This window comes from Platalea leucorodia, assembly GCF_965183815.1.
Source record: "Platalea leucorodia genome assembly, chromosome: 1".
NCBI lineage: Eukaryota > Metazoa > Chordata > Aves > Pelecaniformes > Threskiornithidae > Platalea > Platalea leucorodia.
Window position 1 is genome coordinate 66,478,283 of NC_138823.1, and position 24,043 is coordinate 66,502,325.

Consider the following 24,043-nt stretch of genomic DNA (forward strand, 5'->3'; position numbering starts at 1 on the left):
GAGCGGTGGAAACTCTCCGCCCCAGCCCGGCGGCCTGCGGTCTCACGTTAACCGCCGGCAGCGCCTGCCGGACCCCGAGACTCTTTACGAATACTCGGCGCCGCCTGCAAAGTTCCCGCGGGTCCCGGCGGCGCGCAGCGGGCACCTGCGAGCACGCCTGCGCCCGGGGGACCCGGCCGGCCGCGCCCGGCCGCCACCGCCGCTGCCCGCGCCCGGGCCCGCAGCCCCGCCGCCGCCGAGGGGCGGGGGCGCCGCCGGCCGCGCGCGGGGGGGCGTGGCCAAGCGGGGAGGGTGGGCGTGGCCGTGGGCGTGGCCTGCCGGCCCAGGCCCCCGCCCGCCGCCAGCCGGAGGGCGCGCGGCTGTCGGGAGCCGGAGCGCGAGCCCAGCGGAGCGGCCGCTCTCATTGGCGCGCCGGGACAAAGTGGCCGGAGCGGAGCCGAGCGGTAGCGGGGCGCCGCGTGCCGCCTGCCGCGCGCGGGGCGATCGGCTCGCGGGGGCGTCCCGGGGGCGCGCGGCCCGCGGCGGGCGGGCGGGAGGCGGCGGCGGCGGCGGCGCGGGAGGGGGAAGGCAGCGGGGCCGGGAAGATGAACCGGAGTTTCAACAAATCTCAGACTCTGCGGTATCTGGAGTGCAGCGCGGTGGAAGTGAAGAGTAAGGTGAGGAGAGCGCGGCGCGGCCTCGACCGGCGGCGGCCGGGTGCGCCCCTGCCCGGCCCGCTCCGCTCCGCTCCCGGCGGCTCTCCCCGAAATGAATGGAGCCCCCCCCGCCCCCGGCATCCCTCACCGCCACCCCCCCTCCCCCCGCCGCCTCCCCGCCCGGTGCTGCCGGAGCCGTGCCCCAGGCGCAGCCCAGAGAGCGGTGACGGGCTGGCGGCAGCCGGCGGAGAGGCGGGATCCCCGCTCCCGGCGCGGCTCCCGGCCTCGCCCCCGGCGAGCCGCCCCTGCCCGGTGTGAGGCGGCGGTGGCGGCGGGACCCTTCCCCGCCTGCCCCCGGGGCGGTGGCGGGGCCGGGGCGGGCGGGCGCCGGGGGCCCCGCGGCCGCCGCTCCCGCTCGATCTTTTGTTTCGCCGCGGGGACTTCGGCGCAAACTTCGTGGGGCAGCTCGGAAAGCGGCGGTCGCCTCGCCGGGGGGGAGGGCTGGGGCTCGGGCCGGGGGCGCCGGTGGGCGGGGGGGAGGCCGGAGGCGGTGCCGGTGCCGCCCCCGGGGTGCTCCTGGCCGCCCGCAGCCGGGGTGCTCCTGACCCCCCGGGGTCGGGTACCCCGGCGCGGTTTGGCACGGAGGAGGGGAGGGCTGGGAGCGGGGAGAAGGGCCAGGTCCTCCCGGGCGGTGCTGGCAGCGCCGAAATCCGGCTGCAGACCCGAGTCGGAGAAGCCAGAGCGAGGCCTGCGGGGAGCTTCACCCACCCGTGGCTGTTTTACCAGGTGTTACCTGGGGCTGCCGGCACCGCCATAAGCCAGGCAGCTTTTGCACGCTTGTATCGTTGGGGAAGGAGCTGTGATCTGCAGGGCTGTCATGTGCAGAAACAGCTGTCTGCCGGAGCCTGGCCTCTTAAAATGATGGTATCAGTTGGCTGTGGCTATGGCTGGTCTCGCTGAGCTCTCTTCAAGAGGCTCGGATCGCTCTTGGTTGAACCAGCACGCCGAAATCTTGCCTGCCACCTCTGTGTGCAAAAATAAGTAGCATTTAAGCAAAACTGAGAAATCCCCGTGGAAGCCCGTGTTTTATACACATATAAGAAAAAAGGGGTAGGCAACGCTTAAAGTGAAGAGAGTACGGAGTAATGTTAGCATGTCCTGGAATTGTGCACAGCCCTGATCCCCTGCTGAGATGATATTGGAGGAGGTGTCTTTGGGTCTTTGTGCTCGGTGCTCCCCATTTTGATCCCTTGCTGCTGTTAATATTTACATTCAGATCAAACAGCCTTGAGCAACATACAGACCTGTGGACGGTCAGATAACTTCAGTGGGAGAACTGCTTTATGTCCAAGGAACTCTCAAATAATTTCTAAACGTGGCACCTTTAAATACACGTTGGGGCCCTTATTTCCTAACCTCCCGTTGCCACTTGAAAGGGCTCAGCTGGCCTGAAAAGTTCAGTCCTGCTTCCATTGCTGGAAAGTTTTGTTCCGTTTGTACTGCTTCTGAGGTGTAACCCACCCACAACGTTCATTGTGGCCCCCAAATGCTCCAGATCCTGTTTTCTAGTTACCGAGTTACACCCCATGGACTGTATGAGCTTCAAACTAAAACCTTGACCACAGATAGAAATTTTTTATAAGCTCATCCTCTCTCTTCTACTTTAATATTGCCATAGCTTGAGTTTGTTCTGTTAACAATTAAAAAGCAACCTTATAATGAACACCTCATAGCTTCCTTTACAGCTGCAAGAATCCTGTAAGTGAATCCTACCTAGTTGTATAGACACAGAGTGATCTAGGGAGGTTGTAAGTGTACGAATGACTGCAGATTTCTGGAGAGAAGGAAAATAAACTTGTGGAGGTTTTGTGTAGCTGAGGGTTGTCACTGCTGATAGCGCAGAAGTTACTTTAGAGAACTGTACTGCATTAGAAGGAAACTTAAAATAGAGGCTAAATTCAAAATATTCTGCTGAGGGCCTACACCCAGTGATGATCCATGAACATGCAGCGTGGGTCAGTGGAGGTGTTGAATTTCCTGGTGCTGGTGGGATTATATTGTTAGCATGACTTGTGCGCAATAACATCTAGACTGTTTATGCAGCAGGCTGTTGCAGGATTGTTGGCAAACAGACGTTGGTACTGACATTGCAAGATGGTTTTCTTTTGTCTGTAAAGCTCGTAGGTTCCCTCTCCCGGAGTTACTCTTCAATGGTTAGAAGTAGATCCAATGAAAAGCTCTGGCCAGTGGTACCTGGCAAGGTACTGTATAAAGACCTTATACCTCCTGTTAAAACGTGGTAATCTTGTAGGTTCGGTTATGATGATGTCTTGTCCCTGTGGATCACTGGGTTGTCCTGCTACAATCATCTAGTAATATGGATTGATTTTTTTTTTTTTTTTTTGATTGGGTGGACTATCTTAAGGCTGGGGAAACAAAAAGATTCAATAGTGCTGCTTTTGGTAGCCGCATGTAGTCAGCCTTTTAAACATTTAGTTGCCTGTGTTTTATGAGTACGAGGCCTGTCTGGACTTGCCTGAGAACTCGAAAGTTGAGTCTGAGAACTCATGATTTTGCAGCTATCGCCTGAGTGCGCAGGCTGCCAGGTGAGCAGAGCTGGGTGCAGCTCAGCCTCTGCGCCGGGGCATGCTGCTGGCCGGCGATCAAGGGATTCTCGGGTGGCTTTTCAAAGGTTGGGGAAGTGGCAGGCCGTGGGCAGGTGGAATCTCTTTTAGCAGACAAGCCGGGTGTGAGAGCACGCTGCTTTTAGACAACGTCGTGAAATAGCTTTTCTCCTTCTCTGAAGATTGAGTTGGATGTGAAGGAGCTCTGGAAAAAATAGCTGTGGGGAGTTGGATAGGTGATAACCTGCAAACATTGGGTTTTTGATATCCCTGCCTCTGTTATGATAACCAGGTGGTTCCTTCCTTCAGGATAAACCACCATCCAGCTGGTGTGTTGCATTAGTCACGATTCAGAAATGGCTTCTGTGAAAACTGGCCAAGATTTTCCTGGATTTTCTGTGTTTCCTTCCTTTTCTCCAAAAGAAAGTTCTTGAAAGTTAGTTTGTGCCCATGATTATTGAAAGGGGAGAGTTTGTCAGATCCTTAGTACCATACTGGTTAAGACACTTCTCTGGCAATCCCCAAATATCCTTAAGTTTTAAGATTCCTGGAGTGTGTCAGAGAATTATTTAAAAAAAAGGGGGGCAGAGGGGAGAAGGAGTGAGGGAGCATCTTGGTGGCTGAACTCAACTCCAGTTTTTCAACATCCTTCTTGTGCTGAAGGGCCAAAAACTGCAGGCGGTATTCCTCTTTCCTTGTCCAGCAGCCGTGTGAGCTCTGTGGATGATAGGATTTCAGCTGGTGTAAACCAGCCTGTACCTTCCCTGGACCTCGCCTGACCCATCACTCCCTGCTGGGAATGTGGCCCAGAAGCATGCTTCAGCTCCTAACACTCATGTCCGTGGGTATTTTAATGCCTTGTGACTACCCGGTGGGAACATTCACAGTGATATGTTGTTCTTTGGCTGCACGTCTTTGCAGAAGGATCAGCTTTATGGTGCTGTGTAACACCTTTTGGTATACCTCAGGTTGGTTTTTCTCTGGGCGACTGTAAGGTGCTGCAGAAGCCTCTCGAATCACTGTGTTGCAGCAAATACTGAAGGGGAGAACAGCATCAGCCATCTGTGTGCACCTCTGTTTTCAGACGTGGCGGTGATGGGAATTGCTGTAGTCTTCTGCTTTAAGAAGTCCTTCTCCTTCAGGCTTCCTCCCTTCCTCTGTCTCCTCCCTTGAGAGCTGGCCTTATAATCAAAACACTTAAAAGTTTATTGCTAGTTAGGAAAGCAGAAGGATAAAGAGAAACCTGCTTAGAAATTGGCACATGTCGTAGGAAAATAGTAATTGAATTGTAATTACACTTTATCCCTCTTCTCCCGTCTTTCATGACAGAATACATTAGAAGCTCAGTTCTTATCTAGGTGTTGTCTGTGTAGCTCAGGATTAATGTTTCAGCCCTTTTAGACAGGATCTGAAAACACGTTATCTTGCTGGCTTAAAACAACTGTGTATTCTCATGTGTCTAGTACTCACTGGCTCCTTTCCCCCATCGGGTGACAAGTGAAGTATCTGTCCCCTCTGGAGAAATTCCCTCTAATCTCTGAAAAAGGTTTCCAGATGACCCTTTCTCTCTCTCGTCTTCCTTTTACCAAGAGCTCCAGCGCATGCGATGTGTGGGGCTTTTTTTGTTTGTTTTGTTAAGAGTCCTGCCTGTGGCCACGAGACCCCAAACCTATTTTTCATTTTCTCTCCGTAGCTTTACAGAGGGTTTGCAGGCCTCTTTCCCCATGAGTGTAAGTCTACAGAAGAACAAATATTTTTAAAATAGGAATTCCTACATTAATGGTGAGACTTCTCTTTAATTATAGCTCCATGTAGCCAATCTTCTCTTGTCCTGCTCTGAGTGAAAAGAGATTTTTTATTTTTTTTTTTCCTTCGATTGTATATACAGCTTTTCAAATAGGAGGGCAGCTATCTGCCCAAGTGTGTACTTCTTTTCCAGTCATTTGGATATTCTGGAATAGTAGAAGTATAAGATTGCCTCAGGCCTTTAAATGGTAGCCCTTTGAATTGTTTGTGAAAGTGTGTTTTTTTGTACTTTGAAACTGACAGTTTTATGGTTTTGGCTTAAAAGCAGCAGGAAAGTACTCTGCTACTACTATATTATTTCCTGCAAGCTGTATGTACGAGTAAGAATTCATTTTCATGTTTTCAAAAGTGGGTAAATGCACTTGTGGTTCCCTGAAAAATAGTCCTTTGGAAAAAAAAAACAACCCTTTTTGTTGCTGAACAATAGGAACTTTTGATCATGGCTGAGGATTATAAAAATGCAGCTACCTGACTCAAGTGCTGACTGTGACATTTCTGCCTTATGAACAGTGTCATGTTTTCTTGCGTTACAAACTGATTTACAAATGAACAATAATTTGACTAACACCCTACTACTATAAACAAACCCATTAAGATAAATATATCCAGTTAACTATAACCATATTTTTTTCCCCTTCTCCCATCCTGTTTGACTTTGTTCCAGTAAATGTTGGTGTTCAGATGGATGCCGCAAATGGATTTTTAATAAATTTTCAATCATATTTTGATGGATGCAGAGTGTAGATGTGATGCTGTTCTGGGCCTTGAAGACAGAGAACATGTTTGGGATCAGCTATGCTCTGTCCTCTTATGAAGTCGCTAGCAGATAAAATGATGTGTTTTGGTCTTGGGCAAGTGTAGAAGTCAGTGCTTCAGCAAGCCTGCCCAACTGCTAGATTGATGTAATATCCAAACAGCTTGTGGGTGGTTTGTCCTGCTCATGTGTCGTCTCTGCTTCTTAGGAGGAGTGTACCTGTGCTTGTTAAATTAAGACAGCTGTTTTAAACCTTTCACATCCTTCCCCCCGCCCCCCCCCCCCCCCCAAAAAAAAAAAAAGTTGCTGGTATTGCTCAGACACTTTAGCAATATTGCATGTCACATGACTGTTTAGCTATTACAGTACATGTGCACACATTGTGTATTTGAAAGGTATAAAGTATATCGTCAAGCAGCGTTATAACTGTAGCAATAGCAGTAAGAGCAAACTTGCTTTTAGCAGACCCCTGTAAAGAGATTTTAAAGGTCTGGTTCTTCTCTGCCTGGTGTTAACTAAGTGAGAGAGGTCTACAAATTGTGTTTTCCAGCCTTTTGTACTTTGATTTCACTCTAACCCTGAAGCCTTATGGGCCTTATGAAGTTTTAAGAAATGTTTTCCATGTGTAGCACACTTCAAAATGGATCAAAAAGCATCACTCTCTTTAAACCTACAGGATGTTAAAACAGACTTTAAGTCTGCTTTAAGTTTTTAAGCAGTACTTCAGATTCTTCCAAGTTAAGATCATGCTTGTCATACCTAGAGTAAAACTAAAATAAGTGCAGTGAAAAGGCCTGTAACCAGCTGATTTAACTTCTGGTTTTGAGCTTCAAAACATATTTGATTATATGCAAACCAAATGTGGCACAGACTCAGAAAACCGCAACGCTTCCCCCTCTCAAATGAAGACAGTATGCCACAGCAATAGCAACTTGAGACTGTCTGGATTGTTGCAAAATGTGTCAAGGGAAAGAGACCGTAAAACGTTAAACTCTTCAGAAATCTTGCCTCTGTTCCTTTCCCTCCCAGTTTGCTGCACTTCTGACAGTAGGTATTGTATTTATTCTGATGTGCTAAATAGCATCTACTCAACTCCTGGTTCCTCTGTTATTACAAATCTTTGTTTTTCATAGTAGGATGACTTTCTGAAGCGGTCATACCTAGTAAACTCACGTCTGTCTTTAAATGGTGAGGTGACTTGAGAGAAAGTGACCACAGCTGAACAAGTTACCGTGCAGCGGCCGAGCCACAACAGCTGGCCCTGTGCTTGCTTGCTGCCCTTCGCAGATGAGAGGCCAAACTTTTCACCTGAAAAGGTTTTGCATAGACAAGTCATTTTGCGATAGTTCTGTTCAGGTGACAGCTGTGATAAGCACTGGCCCAGTGTAACTATCTTCTCTGACCTGTGCTCTGGCACAATGTGAGCAGCGGTGCCTGTGGGAGATACAGGGAAGGCTGGGACGCGTGCTTTGAGCTACCTGGCTTCACAGAGCATGGGATGGAGGAGGATATGCTCTGGTTACTAGGGGTATAGTCTCAGGTCCTGCATAACAAAAAAAAAAAGTCAAAACCTAGTTACTGAAAGATGGTAGTTCCTCTGACAATGTTCCCAAAGTGAATTATCTGTTACAGGCTTGGGTGCTAGCTGTGCTAACCAGATGGTTATCAATATCCCTATGAATACATTGACCAGGAGGCTAGGGCTGCTACCTTGTGTTTCAGCACCTCCCATGCCCTCCTATCCTTGATCCTGCCTCCAGGTTCTCACCTTTGCTTTCATAATCATTTTTAGTCTAGTAACTTGGGAATTTCTGATCTGCTTACAATTTCGTCCAGCCAGTCTGTCTTATGTAAGTAGTCTTCTGAATTTTAGTCTTGCCACACTGAAACAGTCCTAAAGAACACAGAACAATGGTCCTTTAATTTGCCGAGGTGCTCTTTAAAGTTGAAAAGTTGTTTACAGCCAAGTCAGAAAGGAATGTCTCCAGCGTGAGGTTAAAATACCTGTGGAGGCTCCATCTGGCAGGCTGCAGGACTAGCCACCTCCAAGGAGTTCTTCAGGGGTGCAATTAATGGTGCTTTCCTCAGTAGTCCCTTATCGTTCCCTTTGTAAGAGACTTGGTGTGCACTTAATCTTGGCTTTTAGTAACCAAGAAGTGCTCTTCCAAGGATTGCTTGCTTGCTCCTAATTACCTTTACAACGCAGGCCAGAAGTTAGAGATGAAACGTACCTTTGGAGACATTCCCTCCCTTTAAACGAGGGCAAAATCGCCCAGTACAGAGGTAGTCCCGTTCCCATTGGAAATTCCTGAAGCTAATTGAGGCAGAAATGTCTGGGGCAGGGTGTGGTGCACCAGCCCCAGGGCCACCGGGCCTGGGGCCATCCCTCCTGCTTCCGCCCTGCACAGCTGTTCCCAGTCCCCGGTCAGGTCTGGCTAGGTGTGTGCGTGTGTGTGTGTGTGTCTGTGTGCATCAAACAACTACTCTGCAGCTGTTGTTGGCCCTGAGCTCATGGGGAAACCTCTGGCGGAAACTAAGAGAGTCTTAAGTTTGCAACCAGCCAGAGCCCTTACTGGTTACAGGTGTCTTGTAATCGTACTGGTATCTCTCTTAGTAAATGTTCAGAAAATGGTTTGCTCTTGCTAGGGACCTGTACTAGTGCAGGGATGCCTTTCTGCAGGAAGCTCGGCTCACGGGTTTGTCTGCTGTTGGCAGTGTTGACCAGACCTCCTGATTCAGTGGCCCTTTGTCTCTCTGGGCAGCAAGGTGCCAGATGTTCTTTCCCCCTTGTGCTGATGGTGACATGCCATGGGTGTATGTATCCCGTGCAGTATTCGTGCTAAAGCTGTGTGGTGACGTGGTGTGTGTGGTGCTCGGTGTTCCCTTGAAAATACAGGATGAACTTGTTCTACATCCTTTGCAAAAAGACTCTAGTTTGTTCCCAGAGGTGTAGGGGACTGGAAGAAAAAAGGAAGAGATTTGCTTTTGGAAAGGTAGACCAGCCACTTAAGGCAAAGATTTATTTTAAAGGCTTTGCTGTGAACGACTGCTCCTTGAAGGAGAACAGCACTGTGTGTTTAAAAATCAAGAGTTGAGGCAGTGAGGAAGGCTGGTACTGTGTGCTGCTTGGAGGTAGTACTGGCTGAGAGAGATGGTAGGGAGAAAGCAGCTACGCAGGTGACCTGATAGGAGAGGAGCTACTGGAGCAGGGCTGGCAAAGAAAGGATGGTGAGTTCAGAAGAACAAGCTGGGAAAACAGCTTTTGTGCTAAGAAATACCTGGGTAGCAGTGAGGCAAAATAGTGTTTAGGGAAGGTAGGGAAAAGTACAGGGCAGCACTCAAGGCAAAGTCCAGCTGTGCAGATGAGTAGCTGAATGGTGTCCATGGATTTAAGATATTGGGCAGAAAAGAACTGGGTAATTAACATATAGATATATGCAGCTGCCTGGATGAAGGGTGGTACTGGAGTTACAGGTGCTGGGGAAGGCAGTGCAATGGTCTTGTGCCCAATAGTCATGAAAAAAGGTGAGTGAAGCAGGGAAAAGGGAAAGCTTAGCTTTAAGTTGCCCTTGAGCTGGCAGCTGAGCATCTGTGAAGAAATCAATAAGAACTTGCATGGGAGGAGCATCGCATGAACAGAAGTTGATCTGAGAGTGATGGGGACAGAGGAAGAAGGTGAATTTGTCTTCTGAGTAGATGAAGATGAGAGAAAAGTGTTGTCATGGACTGAGCCTTACAGACTGCTGGAGGGGTCGCAAAGGCTGTTCTTCAGATGAAAAACAGAGACGTGAAGCATTGTGTCCAAGAAGCATGAAAAAGAAGGGGAACCACTGGGTTTCTTTGGGGGGGATAAACTATTCTAAGAATTGAAGATACTGAGCATGGCTGTATTTTTATGGGGGAGTGAAAGGGGAGAATACAAGAGAAGGATGGGAGTATGACACAATGCCAATCAGGAGCAAAGTTTGAGGGAGAAGGTAGTGAAATCATGTCTGTAATGGTGTTCCTATGAAGGGCAAATAGAAGAGAGGATGTCTTGTTCTTGTGACTATCTCTTGGAAGAAATAGCAAGAGGTGAGCAGGGGACTGAGCAGAACACAAAATCCCACGCTTCCCACCAGCTTGATCATTGGGATGGAGCAGAGCTGCTTTGGGGCAGGCAGTCGAAGGGGAGAAGAGAGAACTTGTTGCAGAGAACATCTGCTTGGTTGTGGCCTCTTGCCACTAGCGACAACCGCTGTGAGACTGGGAGCAGAGTAAGAGAGTGCTGGGTGAGCTGGAGAAGACATGGCTGGGGGAGAAAGAGGGGACAGAAACACAGACGTGAATGTGACAGCAGAGCTCTGAAGTCCCAGATGAAGTCAGCCAGCACAAAACCACTTACTTACATTCAGTCTTCACTCCTCTGTCTTGGCCTCTGCTCCTTCTCACTGATAAAGCAGCCCTGATCAGGTCTTCCCCATTTTGAAAATCTCGTAGCTAAGTAGAAATTACAGTCTATGCAAGGATGAAAGTGTTTGTTTTTCTTTCTGTTCCTGATATTTACTTCATGGGAGAAGTAGGTGGCTAACATAATTCATGTTTATTGCTAAATGTTGCTCTTTGATGTTTTCTTATTACAATAGCCTGAACTCAAAGCCAGCAATAAACTAGAGGGATGGCACCTCATAAACATAGGCTTCATTTTTGACCCTGTAAACTTTTGAAACTTAAAATTTAAAGAAAAAAAAAGTTGGTCTCTTATGCTTGCAAATAACTCTTCCATTTCATTTCACAAAATAGCAGCCCTCCAAGTAAACAAACCTCAAAATCCTGCTCTTTCCTCTTCTCTGACCTCTGGTCTCCCCTAGCCAGGAAAAAAAAAAAAAAAAAAAAGGCAGTTGATTGCTCTTGGTCAGCCTGTGTAAGTTTTGGTCAGCTAGCTGTGACTTGCTTCTTCTTTAACACAACTTTTATCAGAACACTTTGGTTTTTCTTTTTATTTTTCCTAATTTTTCTTGGCATCTGTTTTTGCTCAGAGTTCCTGCTTGATGTATAGGATTTTGTTGGGTGCTTTTCGTCATCTAGCTGCAGACAGCTAGTGGCTGGCTGAGACTTCGAAGGATCTTAGGACAGAGCTTATTCTTTGTGAAACACAATGTACAGTTCTTTCTAGGTTTTTTCAGTCATAATTAGCTCTGTCAGATTAAGTTCTTTTAAGTTCCCTTGGACCCTCCTGTCCTCTGACTTCTGCAAAAATAGATGCACTATTTGGATTAGATAAATAGGTCAGAATCATTTACTTCATTATGGAAAACTAATCTGCTTGTTAAAACTTAGTTTATCAAGCAGTGTAATACAGTATTGTTCTGGCAGAGACTCTGCTGGCAGACACCAGTCCTTGTGTCTCTCTCTGTGGAGGGATATACTAAAGATGAACTTTGTTTCTAGCTTAGGAAAGCAGATAGTCATCTTGGCTATCTCTGCAAGGCCCTCAGAATTTGTAGTTTCTGGAAGATATGTGGTGGATGTTATCTTGAAATCCTGTCTGAATACAATGCGGAGCACCCAGTCTCCAAGCTGTGCGGTACTGCAAAACCTATTATTACTGTGATACTCTCTATCAGCCTCATTAGGGATGATGAATGAACGGTCACTGCTGAAGCATTTTTTTTTCCCCTCTTCTGAAAAGACCCGTTGACAATGGTTGCTGCCTGTGTGTATGCACGGGTTGAATTAATCAGCTAAACTACTACTACAGTAATACTAACCTTTAAACAACAAAACATCATCCGCATTATCTGCTTAAATCTCTTTTGAAGAGACTCTTCCCTCCTCCTCCTCTCTGCAGAATCACCTTCTAGCTCCCTTGCCTTAAAGGGCTGCGTCATGCAAAAAGCACAAAGCGCAAGTGAAATGGCTTGCATTCGTTTATCGTCGTCCCGTGCCTAGGTGAAGGAAATTGTCTCTTGGGCTTTCCTGAGGCTGAACGTGTGAACGAGTTCATTTGACTATACAGTGTTCGCATCGGATCTCAGCACCCCGAGTCTGCAATTGCATCTCTGTGGGTGGACTGCTACCCACGTGTCAGCCTCCACTGATACTAGCCTGCCTAGCGTGCCCTCGGGGGTTAGGCTGGGAGGGAGGCCTGGCCCTTTCACCAGCTGTCCTCCTCTCATGTGGCAGCTCAAGCTGAACTTTGGGTCACACCAAGGTGTAAATAACCATCCTTGCTTCTTTCCTCTCTCCTTTCCCATGTCGCTTTCCTGCTGCCTGTGATGCCCCAGCACGGGAGCTGGGCTGTGCCTCGGTGCCGTGTGTCGGGCAGAGCAGGACCGATGGGCTCCCCCGGCAGCCCGTGCGGGGCAGGTGGCCGGGTCGTTGTGTAGGACGGGTGTTGTACTGCCTGGTGTGAGACTGCGCAGCATCCGCCTCCTTGCAAGTACTGTGCATGCTAACGGTCCTGAACAAGTTGTCTGTCCGGTAAAGAAGTGGTTACTGGGATTGGCATCCGAATACCCTGGCCTGGTGCTTTTTTTTGGCTAACGGAGTCCTTTGTTCCTGGTCAGGTGTGCAGGAGATGCAGCCCTACGAAGATCCCTACGAAGAAACCCTACGAAGATCCTGTTCCTGCCCCTGTAGTTTGCCGTGTAGATGTTAAACTTGTCACTTGAAGATGGTTGCTTCTTGTTTGAATCCAGGAAAAAGAAAACTTTAAGATACTTTACAAATAAAAAGACTTAAGCTTTTTTTCAGTTTGAAATGTGTCAACAGAAGTAAGTTGCCACTTGGATTTTTCTGGAGAGGAGCAGAGGGTGGAGGACAAAGGAGGACTGTTTTTCCTCCATTGGAACCAGCTGTGGTTTGTTCGGCTTTTGTGCATTTGGATGGGCACTCTGAATTGAAATCCAAACTGGAACTAGCAGTTAATATTACAAACAAGCAGCATAATTTGACTAAACTAGCTTTCAGATGATCGCAACTAGGCTTTGATGCTGAAGAGTGGGATTTTCATAACTGCAGAAGTAATTTGAGAACATGCTTGCACCCAAAGCTGGTAGGGTTGGGTTTTTTGGTTTTTGTTTGTTTTTTTTGTTTGTTTTTTTTTTTTTCTTGAAGATGATTATGGTGATGATTCATACTTTTGTAAGTCTCAGCAAAAGTGGCTTGCATGTATAAGTTGATTTAACATCTGAGAACCTCTAAGCAAGTCATTCTCCATTTCGAGAAAGAATTTATCTACAGAAAATTCTTCTCCCCCCCCCCCCCTTCTTTGCTGCTTGTTAGTTGTTTTTGTCTTTGGTTTCTTGGCCTGGTATTGACTGACTTTGCAGATGAGAACTTCCATGAGATCCTAGTCACAGCCTTCCTTGTTCTTGGATTTGTGGACATGGTCTATGCTTTCAGGATTGAGTTAGCATGATTTAGAGGTTCAGTGGCTGAACAGTAGTTTGCTAGTACTATACAATCTGAATTATGAAATTAAATGTACCAGAAAGATGATTTAAGCTATTTAGTTTAACTAGATGCCTGTTTTTTCACACTCATCATTTCCTTCATTAGAGAATCTAATATTTTTCCTCCTACTCTTAATAGCATATTTGGTTTCTAATATCAGAAATAAGGTCCAAATCTTTTCCTCAATCACTTTCTGACTTACTTAAAATAACTTCATGGATTTATAACATTTTCAATTGTCTTGTGCCAAATCACACCCTTTTTTTTTTTTTTTTTTTTTTTTCCAGCCACTTACTGGTCTGTAAAGCTTCAAAAATAAAAACCGGTGGAGTGACAAAAAAATTAAACCCATGAAAACTAACTTAGAATAGGAACTTTCCTCCTCCTATATGGATACCAGGAAATTAAAGGGGCATGTAGAGTGAGTGTATTTCCTAATAACAAGCTGTGCGCTCGCATACCACACTTCTTTAAAGGTCTTGTGGTTGGGATCCCAGTGGTATTGATGGGATACGTGCAAAGAATTTTTATAAGGTTGTTTGAATAGCTGAGTGACTTCTTTTGAAAGCAGTAGAGTGAACACTTCTGCTTTGGAGAAGAATGGTTCTGTGGATGCCTGAGATGATGATAATGAATGATGGAGCTTCAAAGTTAAATCCTACAAATGCAATTATCCTCTAGAGGATTAATGAAAACTTAATATTTAAAAAAGACACTTTCTTTTAAGGTGGCACACTTGAGCATATCTGTTGTCAAGCAGGGTGGTGTCTTGGTAGCCATGGTTATATTCTAATGTGAGGACCTAAAAGGTCATTTGTAGACTTGAAAGCACCGATACGTGACTATATTCATCATAGAAAGAGAGAGGTGATGTATACCATGTTCAAATGCCAAGCTAGAGCATTGGCTGTGGTGACATTTGATAGCAGACACTCTGTTTGTTTTCTCTTGCAGTTTGGGGCAGAGTTCAGAAGGTTCTCCCTGGATCGCTACAAGCCAGGAAAGTTTGAAGACTTCTACAAACTAATTCTTCACATTCATCACATAGCCAACCTGGAAGTGATGATCGGATATGCTGATGTGCATGGAGACCTTCTCCCTATTAATAACGATGACAACTTCTTCAAGGCTGTTTCAAGTGCTCATCCACTGCTCAGGGTTTTTATACAAAGACAAGGTAAGATGCAGTTTCATTTTGGTGCCTCGAAGTGTGCTGGGGCAAGGTGAAGAGTTGATTTGTGGCCCCCATTTAAAAGCTGAAATGATGTAAGAGGGACCTAGGAGCTCTCTCACTCCTCCTCTCAGGCACTTCATTACAACTTGCAGGAATGGCGTGACTTCAGGGCAGGTATAGGGACTGCATTGCTGCCTGTAAGGCATCTGAAGGATAACATGCTGAGAATCACCATGAGCCCCTTCTTTTCTGAGGAGAGCGTACCTTGTGCTGCTGGTACTGGGTCATCACTTGAGCATGCCAACTGCACCGCTCCACTTGTTTGAGGGAGGGGATCCTAGTGTTGTACTACTACTCACATTCAGAAATCTTGTCTATCCATCTTCATAGTCAGTGTCATACCCAAATGATTCACGCCTGTGTAGTGTGTGAATGCTCATAGATATGTAGTTATTAAAAAAAAAAAAAAAATTCTGTCACAGATGAGATCTTGTTTGACTATGTTGACCTGGCAGACAGACAAATGATGATTCTCCCCTCTGTCCTTACACTAAAGAGTGTTGAATCTTCCCATTTTGAATCATCAAGCGAACGTTGGGCAGAATTGCCCAAATGTTAAGATGACATCAGGTTTAAGTGGCTGTGTGTTGTTCTTGTCAAACTCTTATTGCAGATATCTGAAACCTTATCCTTAAAGACCATGTTTGGCAGTCGCTTCAGATGAAGATTGCTTTTTATAACAAGGTGTCTTCCCCACAGAGCTTCTTAAATCCCAGGGGAACCTAACACTGTGTTAACACTACCTCCACGTTTTTTCAATCATGTAGTGATTTATTCCACGGGACTTTTGGAATTAAAATCTTGTCAGTAGCAGAGTCAGAAATGAGACTTGATCTGAGACTTCAGTGAGTCATGTAGCTTTTTTGACCTGGACTCTCTGCTGTGTGGGCATTTGTACTGATAAGGATTTAGCAGGAGGCTTCAGCCTGCTCGTTGGTATGAGCTGCTATAGCGTGTGTTTCGATTCGGTGTCATCAGATATAGCCAGGGCTCTGTGGCCCTCCCCATTCAAAGCATGTTTTCTGCCGCCTTCTTTTAGATGGGAATAAGTGCTCAAGGAGGCAATGGAGAAGAGGGTCTAGAGCAGTTTTTGTTCGTGTGTCTGTCAGATGAGTGGAAATGTCTGTGGGAGAGGACTTGGGTTGCTAGCTCTCCTTTCCTGTGCAGAAAATGCAAAGGTGGATGACAAGTCCTGTTAAGTCTCCTTCCTGCAATGCCTGTTAGGGCTTGTGAATGCTCATGGTGGGTCAGGTCATGAGAAATCGCTTGCATGACTTTGTCATGCCTGCATCAGTTCGAGTTTATTCATGTCTCTGGATCGATCCTGTTCAAAATGCAGCTGTCCTTGCCCTGCTTGGGCAGACTGCTGAAGCCAGAGTATCCCTAACTCTGCGTTGGGAGGGGGGTTGCCATCGAAATGCTGATCGCAGAAGTAGGCAAATAAGAGAAAACTGTCGACTACATGTGGAAAAATGCTCCCTCCTCTCCTTCAGTAGAAGTAGTATGCTAGTTGTGGAGGTTTAAGACTTGTAACCTTAATGGAAAAGTGCAGTATTTCCTTTTTAAAAAAGCTTTTCTTTTACCTGTTGCTCAGAGAAAGAATCATGGTGATGAGTAAGAAAGCTCATACAAGAGGGAAGACAGGCCCATGCCTCCTCATGTGTGGCAAAGCCTGAAAGCTTTCCCAACATTCTCCTGCTCTCCCTCTATAAAGCTGAAGGGCACAGTAAATTCTGGCCTGTCCCTTTGATTAATGGCACCTTTAATAAGGGACTCCTGGGGGTTAACATTTGAGATTGTTTGGGAGCATCCACAAGTATCAGTCATGTCCATTTTCTTTCCTGAGAGGAAGCTTTTAGAACTTGTTCCCTTCCATAATAGGAATTACTGAAATCTTGTTTGTCCCTTCTTCCTTTGCTCCACCATACCCCCGCTGTTTTCCCTGTCTTCAGACTGGGGTGACAGAGTAATCCTGATCCTTCTGCGGGAGGTCTGCACTAGAGAACAAGGTGACTACCACCAAGAAATCGTTGTGCCATCCAGAGGAATGTGATGTGTCTGCAGTGCTTCAGCTCACACCCTAAACTCTGACTTCAGAGGCAGGAAATTAAGCTGACAGGGATGCCAGTAAAATATGAGGCCAGTCCTCTTTTGTGACTTTGAAAGGAGGCTGCGGAGCATGGGCTCTCTAGCCTGCTGGGTCAGGGATAGCTGCCCTTCAGTGGGAGAAGTCCTGGGAGGTGGCTGCCAAAGGCTGTTCTCACAGTGTTATAGAGTAGGGAGGGTTTGAGAGAACTAGGCTGAGGCATGCAGGCATGGAAGGACTGAATAGTTGAAGTTCAGGTCTCTTTCTAGCAGAGCAAACTGTTTATCAACTGCATGATTAGTCATCTTATCTGTTTTCCCAGTTCACCAGCTGGGTTATCCTTTATCTTTGTCAAGTGAATTATACAATCATGTTAAAACAGCTTAACTATTTGTTCCCAGAGTGGCAAAATAGGTAACTTACTCTTTGCACAATAATCAAGCAACAATTTGCTAGTTTGATTTTTGTTTGCCTAGTTGTTTTTTATCTGAGCTTAGTCTTGCACTTTTTCAATTCAAAAGCGCTTCCTTCGCTTGTCCCCAGAGGCAAACCACGTGCACACTACGTGGACTCTTACATGCTAGGTTGGTGTCCAGGTATGGGATGGCTGTTTTATTCTACTTCCTCCTTTGTGTTCAAGTCTCCTGAGCCCCAAATTTTTCAGGATCACAGTAGCCATTCCTTCCCCCGGCAGGGGATGTCAGTGCCTGTTAGCCAGCCTTTTTACTAAGGACCGGAATTGCCATTCCCAGTGTGCTTGCAACAATTACTGTTTGTGCTTTTTGAGATCTTGAAGGCTCTGGACGTTTGCAGCTTATGTTTGAGTAAACTCAGCTATGACAAGTTTTTATAGCTCCTAGTGATCCATCTGCTGAAAGTATGTGGTGCTCTTTTCTTCTTTTAGTTTTCTCCAATACCAAATTACAGTGCAGACAAAAATCCTAATTAGAGAACCAGGCTATAAAAAGAAAAGGCAGTTTTCTTTTGACTTGCTTTCCCAGGCTGCAAGTATGGGTCATGTCCTGTGTCATAAACTGATGTGGCTCTTTTGGCTTCGTTAGCACAGTAGTGATTTATATCAGCTGATGCTTTGAGGCCAAGAATTTATTCACTTGGCTGTAACTGGTATCAGACATATCCAGAACTCTCTACGGAAGGTGCTTGCTGCTGGGGAAGGGACGGATGCCCCAAAGACCTTAGAACAATGCAAGGAATTATGGATGTGTTTGACTTGCTCCATAATAACTGAACTCTTGTACCCTAGCCAAGGCCTGTGTGAAGGAAGAGCTTATCCGATGATGCAGTTGGTCATCATATCTTCAAGACTTCATTTGTTCTGTGTCTGATTTAAACTACAGCGCTTGAGGCAATCTTTTGAATACTGCAAAAATATTTAAGTGTAAGCTATGAGTTCAAGCAGAAACAAAGAACAGAAAAACTGAGTTAGTATTACATGCTGTGAATACATTACATTTTTCCTTGTACGATTAAATGGAATGATGTTGTTATCAAATCTCACTTTAATGCCTATCTCCCAGAGGCAGAGTATGTGTTCAAACCGTGCTGTATTGGAGGCTCTTAAATAGAATGGAACAAATAGCAGAATTATAACGACTACTTCATTGTAAACCTGCCTGAAACGACTCCTTGAACTTTGCAAGTGGGGCATAAAGATGTAAATGGCAGTCTATCAGGTAACAGAGATTTCAAGATTTAGCCTCTTTTGCTTGGGCTACCTGCTATGGTGTGTTTAATCTAGGAAGTTCAGGAACTCAGGGAAGTGTTGCAAAATGAACATGCCGATCACCATGTAAGTACTCTGTGCAGCACTTTTTTCCAAGGAAAATAGGTAGATCCAGGACCAAGATGCTGAAGTACAGCAAGCATAGTGAATGGAGTGGTATTTGGCTCTAATTCTAGCTGAGCGCACCACTGTAAATCCAGACTAATGATTCTGATTCTGGGAGAGGTGATAGAGGCTGCTGATGACCAGACCTTCACTTCCTACTGCTCTTTAGGGTTTATAGAGTAATGGGCAGTAACAGAAAATCTGCTGTAGCTCCAGTAGCAAAGGAGATGAGAGAGGTGGTGAGCAGCCTGTCAGGCCTCATCTTGATCCCTGACTGAGGTCAAATGAACTCTTCTTCTGGGAAGCCTTTTTGTTTTGTCCCCATCACAACTGGAGGTGTGTCCTGATGGTGGTTTGAGGTTTTGGACCTCTACTTGCTTTGCCTGAGTTTCAGCAAGTGGTTTTGTTCCTATAAATCCGTAGTGTTGATGAAAACGTATCCCTCAGCACAACATTTCTTAAGGAGAACTTGAAGGAGTTGGGGTTTGGAGAAATAACAAACTTAAATATTCAGGCAGTCTTGACAAGGCATATAGAGTGTCAGTAGGGACTGCGATTGTGCATGTGGCTGTTGCGTGAGTACAGCTGTTGTTCCTGTGAATCAGCAGGTGTATTACTATTGCTCTTAAGCAACTTCCATAAAAATAACAGTAAATTAACGAATGTGGGGGGGACTTTGTCAATCCTAAAGCGGATTCTAGATCAAATTCACAATCTTTCCATCAATAAAACTAATTTTAAACCTTTCTGAAGGTTTACATGGTTTCATGGTAAGTGTCTACAAGCAGGAGACAGGTGAAATGCTGAAGTGTCAGATGCTGGATCTGTATTTCAGCGTATCTTTGTCACATATCACACTTCTTGCAAGAACGTAAAAGACACAAAACCTGAAGAAGCTGAAGAGCATTCTAGCAGCAGATAACCCTAAGACACTCTCTACAGCTAACTGGAACAGGCCTTTACATAATAATTTAGCAAATGCCACAAATGAACTGCAGCTGTTAATTGAGGTGGCCTGAAGTTGGAGGAGGCTGATGTCTTCTGCTACCTGTATTGTCTTGCATTTTGCTGTCTGGAAAACTGATAGTGTGTAAAAAACCAAACAAACAAACAAAAAACAAACAAAAAACCCCAATTAAGTACCATCTTCAGAAACTTGCTATAAGTATCTTTTCTTTTGTAGTTATATTTTAACAGTCCATTACTGTGAACAGTTAAACCAGTAGTGAACACCAGTCATTGCTTTTCTCCTTGAGTGGTTAGAGCTGCTGTCTACCATCAGTTCTCACTTAAAGCTTGATCCAAAATCAACAGGGGAAAATTGTGCATTTACCTGGTTGGGTTTTGGATTTGGCTTGTTTTAATTTACATTAAATTAAAGATTGGAAGATGCTGTTTTTCTTCAACTGCGTGCAGTGACTAATGTATTTAAACTGTTGTGCCACGCAACATATTTCTGCATGTTCAGAAGCAGTTCATAACTCTGCAATTTGTTATTTACCTGGCAAAGCTCTGTTCTGCTCGAAGTACCAACATCTGTGCTTAGCTTTCTTGTATTATAAAAATCATAGCAATCACACTGAGTTTTAAAATAAAAATGTGCTAATGGGAATCATGCCCACGTCTGACTGAAAAACCAATGGTGGGTTGTTTTATTGTCTTTCATACTCTAAGCAGATAATCCCCAGGAATGGTGGTTGGCTGTTTAACCGCATGTGTTAAACACTAAAACTGGCTTTGAGGCAGCAACTAAAATGAAACCTGTTTCCAGCTACCTAAAAACTTTAACTCTCTGCTCAGCCTTCTAGAGCGGGTAGAGTTGGAAAAGTTTGAGTTGAAGTCTTTCACATCTTTTTGGTTCTTCGGTAACCTTCCTGTTTATTTTACAGGACAGGCATTGACTTCACCTTCTCAAAATGTTGTCTTTCCGAACAAGAACAATGTGATTTTACTGCTCTTGGTAAAGGTATCTGATATATTAAATAATAAAGCAGGTTGCAGCACATGTTGAGGGAAAATACTGAACTGCTTCTGGTCTTGCTCTTGATTGAGCTGTGTAGATTTTCACAATGGTCTTATATGAGTCTGAGGGAGTAAGATAAATTTAAGGGTGCAGAGAAAGTGACTTGAGGTCTTCAGTTTATCTGCTCCTGTATGGGATGGGGGAGAAGAAACTCTTCTGACACTTGTCGTAGCTCATCGGCGCGCTGGAAGATGCGGCTCTGCTGTTGGTCAGGCTGTCCCAGGGCTCCTACCCTGTCTCCTCTGCCCTGGCGCTGGTGTGACCCAGGGGCTGAGCTCTCTGAGCCGGCTCTTCGGCAGAAAACTAGTTGTTTGAATGAGGAGCTAGCATGTGATGGGCAGGCCCACAGCAGGTTTAAAGCAACTTAACACTGCCATGAAGCCTCTGCTTCCTAGGAGGAAGAACTTCTCTGCTTGCAGCCTTTGGAAATGCGCAACGCCACTGTATTTGGAAAGAAGGCAAAAGCATCTCGTCTTAGCTTTGACAAGATTAGGGGATGGTGGTAGATTTCATGCTAGTATAATAGGAATTGCTGCTAGGCTTAAATTAAATCCTTTCATGATTTTCCTCAGAAACATCTCTGGTTTTGAGCTGGAGGGGTCTTTGAATGCTTGTCAAGCCGAGTAATCTTTGTCCTACTCAAGTCCTTTGATATCTGAAGATAAGTAAAATGCAGCTGTTTGTTCCACTGAAGTCTGGCAACGAATTACTGTAACTTCTCTGCTCCACCTTTCATGTGCAAATGATGAGACTGGGTAATCATTATCTTTCAACTACTTTATTAAGCATCTTTAAAAACATTATGTTTTATCTGGCTTGTCAGACATAAACACAAAACAGCCTTGGATTTTGTTGCTGGCACGGTTAGTGATACCTGGTGGCTGAGCAGAGCCAGCATGAGGCTGCTTCTCTCCTTCTCCTTGAAAACTCCCTTGTTAGAGTATGAGGATATTTGATTTTCATCACTGGTTACTTTAATTGCAGTCAGAACACCTGGTAAACAAGAATTTTCAGTGAAAGGAGGGGAAAGCGTGTGGAAATACCATAGCCTACAGATAGGCTTTGTAGAGTCGGTCGATACCTGGTAGTGGGAACTGTTGCAGAAATATGTGGTGCGTAAATATTAGCAGTTGTAGTGTGCAGTAAGCATGGAACAGAAGCCTGGCAAAAATGCCACCGCTGCTGCTGTTCTGTTATTGGCAGCAAATGTTTGTTGCACTTCTGTGTTAAAGCTACATGGGATTTAGTTTCAGTTTTAAAGTTTAATAACTTAATAATAAAAAGCACATAATCAAATATATTAATAATAAAAATCAACTTTAACAGTTGATGCTTCTTAAAAATTGCATCAAGCTGGTACCTGCACCACACGTTCTGCTGAATTTAGACTAAAGAGACTTATTTACAGTGGGAATTTGTGCAGCCTTTAATAGAAACCTCTACTCAACTCCATGCTTTGCTTTAGCTGGTAACCCACATAAGAACAAGCAAATAACCACTCTTTTCTGTCCCTCCAAACTCCTGTTTGTTGTCTTATAGTTGCAGATTGTGGCTCTGACCATACTTAAAAAGGCAAAATAGAAGAACCCCTCAATTATGTCTACTTAAAGATAGTCTCAAGTAAAACTATTTCTTGTTTTCTTCTTTGGTCTGACCCTTTTTATTTAATATAGTGAAGCTGCTCTAACAGGTGGCTTAGCCATATAAAAACTGTGGTGAGGAAGACTTGTCAGATGATCCAGCTCTGTTAAGGTCCCTATGAGGGAATTTTCCACTATTTGTCTTTCCTTACCTTAGTAGTCAAAACAAGAGATTCTGTTTCCTGCTCATGGCTCAGGTTTTTTCCTGTTGTGCCTAGCTGTCATTTCCCTCCTGTGAGCGATGGAAACAAGTAGGATGTGCAGATAATAACGAAGTGCACTTGACAGTATCATCTTTGACACCGGATTTTACCTGAAGAGACCTCACAGGCTCAAAGTCGCTTGCATGTAGTGAGGGAGGGTAGATAGCACAATGCAAATACAAACATTAACTCAAGATTCAGGTCTTCAGGAATAGGCTTTCTAAATTTCTGAAGTACTCTAAACTTCTTAAGTACACTAAAGGGCTTCTGACAGCTTGATCGGTCGACTCTTGCACTGAAAGCAAGCATGCAGTGAAGGATGTTTCTGCTAGGTGTTTGTAGCAGGCATTGAAAAATTAACTCGAAATACAACTCAACTCAAACCATTTTTTTTAAGTGACTGAAAGCTCCTCTTTTGTCTTCAGACTGCCTGTGTTGTTGGGATTGCATACTCCAAATTTAAACACAAGTGTCAGCATTAATACTGCGTAAGAACTCTGGATATTTTTCAACTCCAAGAGAGAAAGTGGGCTGGGGGAGGTTGAAAGAACTCTTTCTTGAACCTGCCCCTGATGATGATCTACTCAAATCTTATTTTTTCCTCTGCGCTATGTTTAGAGTAGCAAAGAATCCTGTGGGAATATTAAGGAAACTATTAACCTAGAAAACTTCACTGTTGTTCTTGCTCTTCAGTCCCCTGCCATATGCTGACATTAAGTAACCTCTGAAAACTTCATATGAACAACTTCTACACCACTCATCTCACCCCCCACCTTAATTTTCTTGTATTTTTTCTATTCTGCTTCTTTGTCCCATTTATTGCTTTTTCTTCCTTTCAGCTCTCAGCTTTCCACTCCTTGCCTTAGGTTTTTAATTGCTCAGCCAGGCTGTCGCGCACTGGGCAGGAGAGCGTGCGTTGGGTGAAAGCGTGCGGGTGCTGGTGCCTGTTCTACTCCAAGTGCTAGAAGGCGGCTTGGAGAGCATTGGCACCAGTGGGGTGGAGAGGCAGTGACAAAGCAGGTATGGAAATAGCAATTAGTGAGGAAAAACTGCCTGTTACCATGGGTCTTAGACCAATTTGTTTTCTTCTCTGATTATCCCTTCGCATTAGAAATAACAGAGGAGTTCAGAATTTTTTAAAAAATAAATGTGAAATTTTGCAGGAGAATGTTTATTTAATTTGAATTTGCATCCAAATAAGAAATTATGTACTGCCTGGTGTCTGTGGAAGTTGGAGAGCTGGAATCCAGCGGAGCTGGTGGAAGTCACCGTCTTGGCACGGCGAGGGCACTATGAGGCTACCCAGCCGCTGGCAGCAGTGGGCTCCGAGACAGCGCTTCTACCTCTTCAGCTGCTGCAGGTGAACACGACTGTTTCCTTTAAAGCTGAGGTCCCAGCTGAGGATTTGAAAAGGCCTGATGCTGTTTTCCTCATCCGTGAATGCCACTGAGGTGTGGTAAGAAGAGGCCTGTCAGTTATGACCTCGGGTTGGACACTGATGGTAACCAGTTTGTTCGCTCTATTAGCCTGCTTTCTTGCTGCTTCGTTTTCATTCTGCCAAGCAACTTGGTAGTTTTAGTAGTATGTATCCAGCAGATACAGTGATTTTGTTACAAAGTCATGTAATCTTTAAATTTTTGCTTTTGTGTACTTACTAAGGTCTAGTTTTAAATGCAGCAGGCATGAGTAAAGGGGAGGAAAAAACACATTGTGTTAACCAGAAAACCATGAAGTTTCAGAAAGAATTCCCCT

The 24,043-nt window shown here is 45.3% G+C and overlaps 1 protein-coding gene across 1 annotated transcript in view; it reads left to right on the forward strand.

Annotated features, from left to right (window-relative positions):
- Positions 1 to 542: 542 nt before the first annotated feature.
- Positions 543 to 24,043, forward strand: part of PARD6G (par-6 family cell polarity regulator gamma) — a 67,536-nt gene continuing 44,035 nt past the window's right edge. The window contains exons 1-2 of the mRNA XM_082311151.1: positions 543 to 656; positions 14,211 to 14,433. Coding sequence (XP_082167277.1) covers positions 585 to 656; positions 14,211 to 14,433 — 295 coding nt within the window. The 5' untranslated portion in view covers positions 543 to 584. The remainder of the gene's footprint in view (positions 657 to 14,210; positions 14,434 to 24,043) is intronic.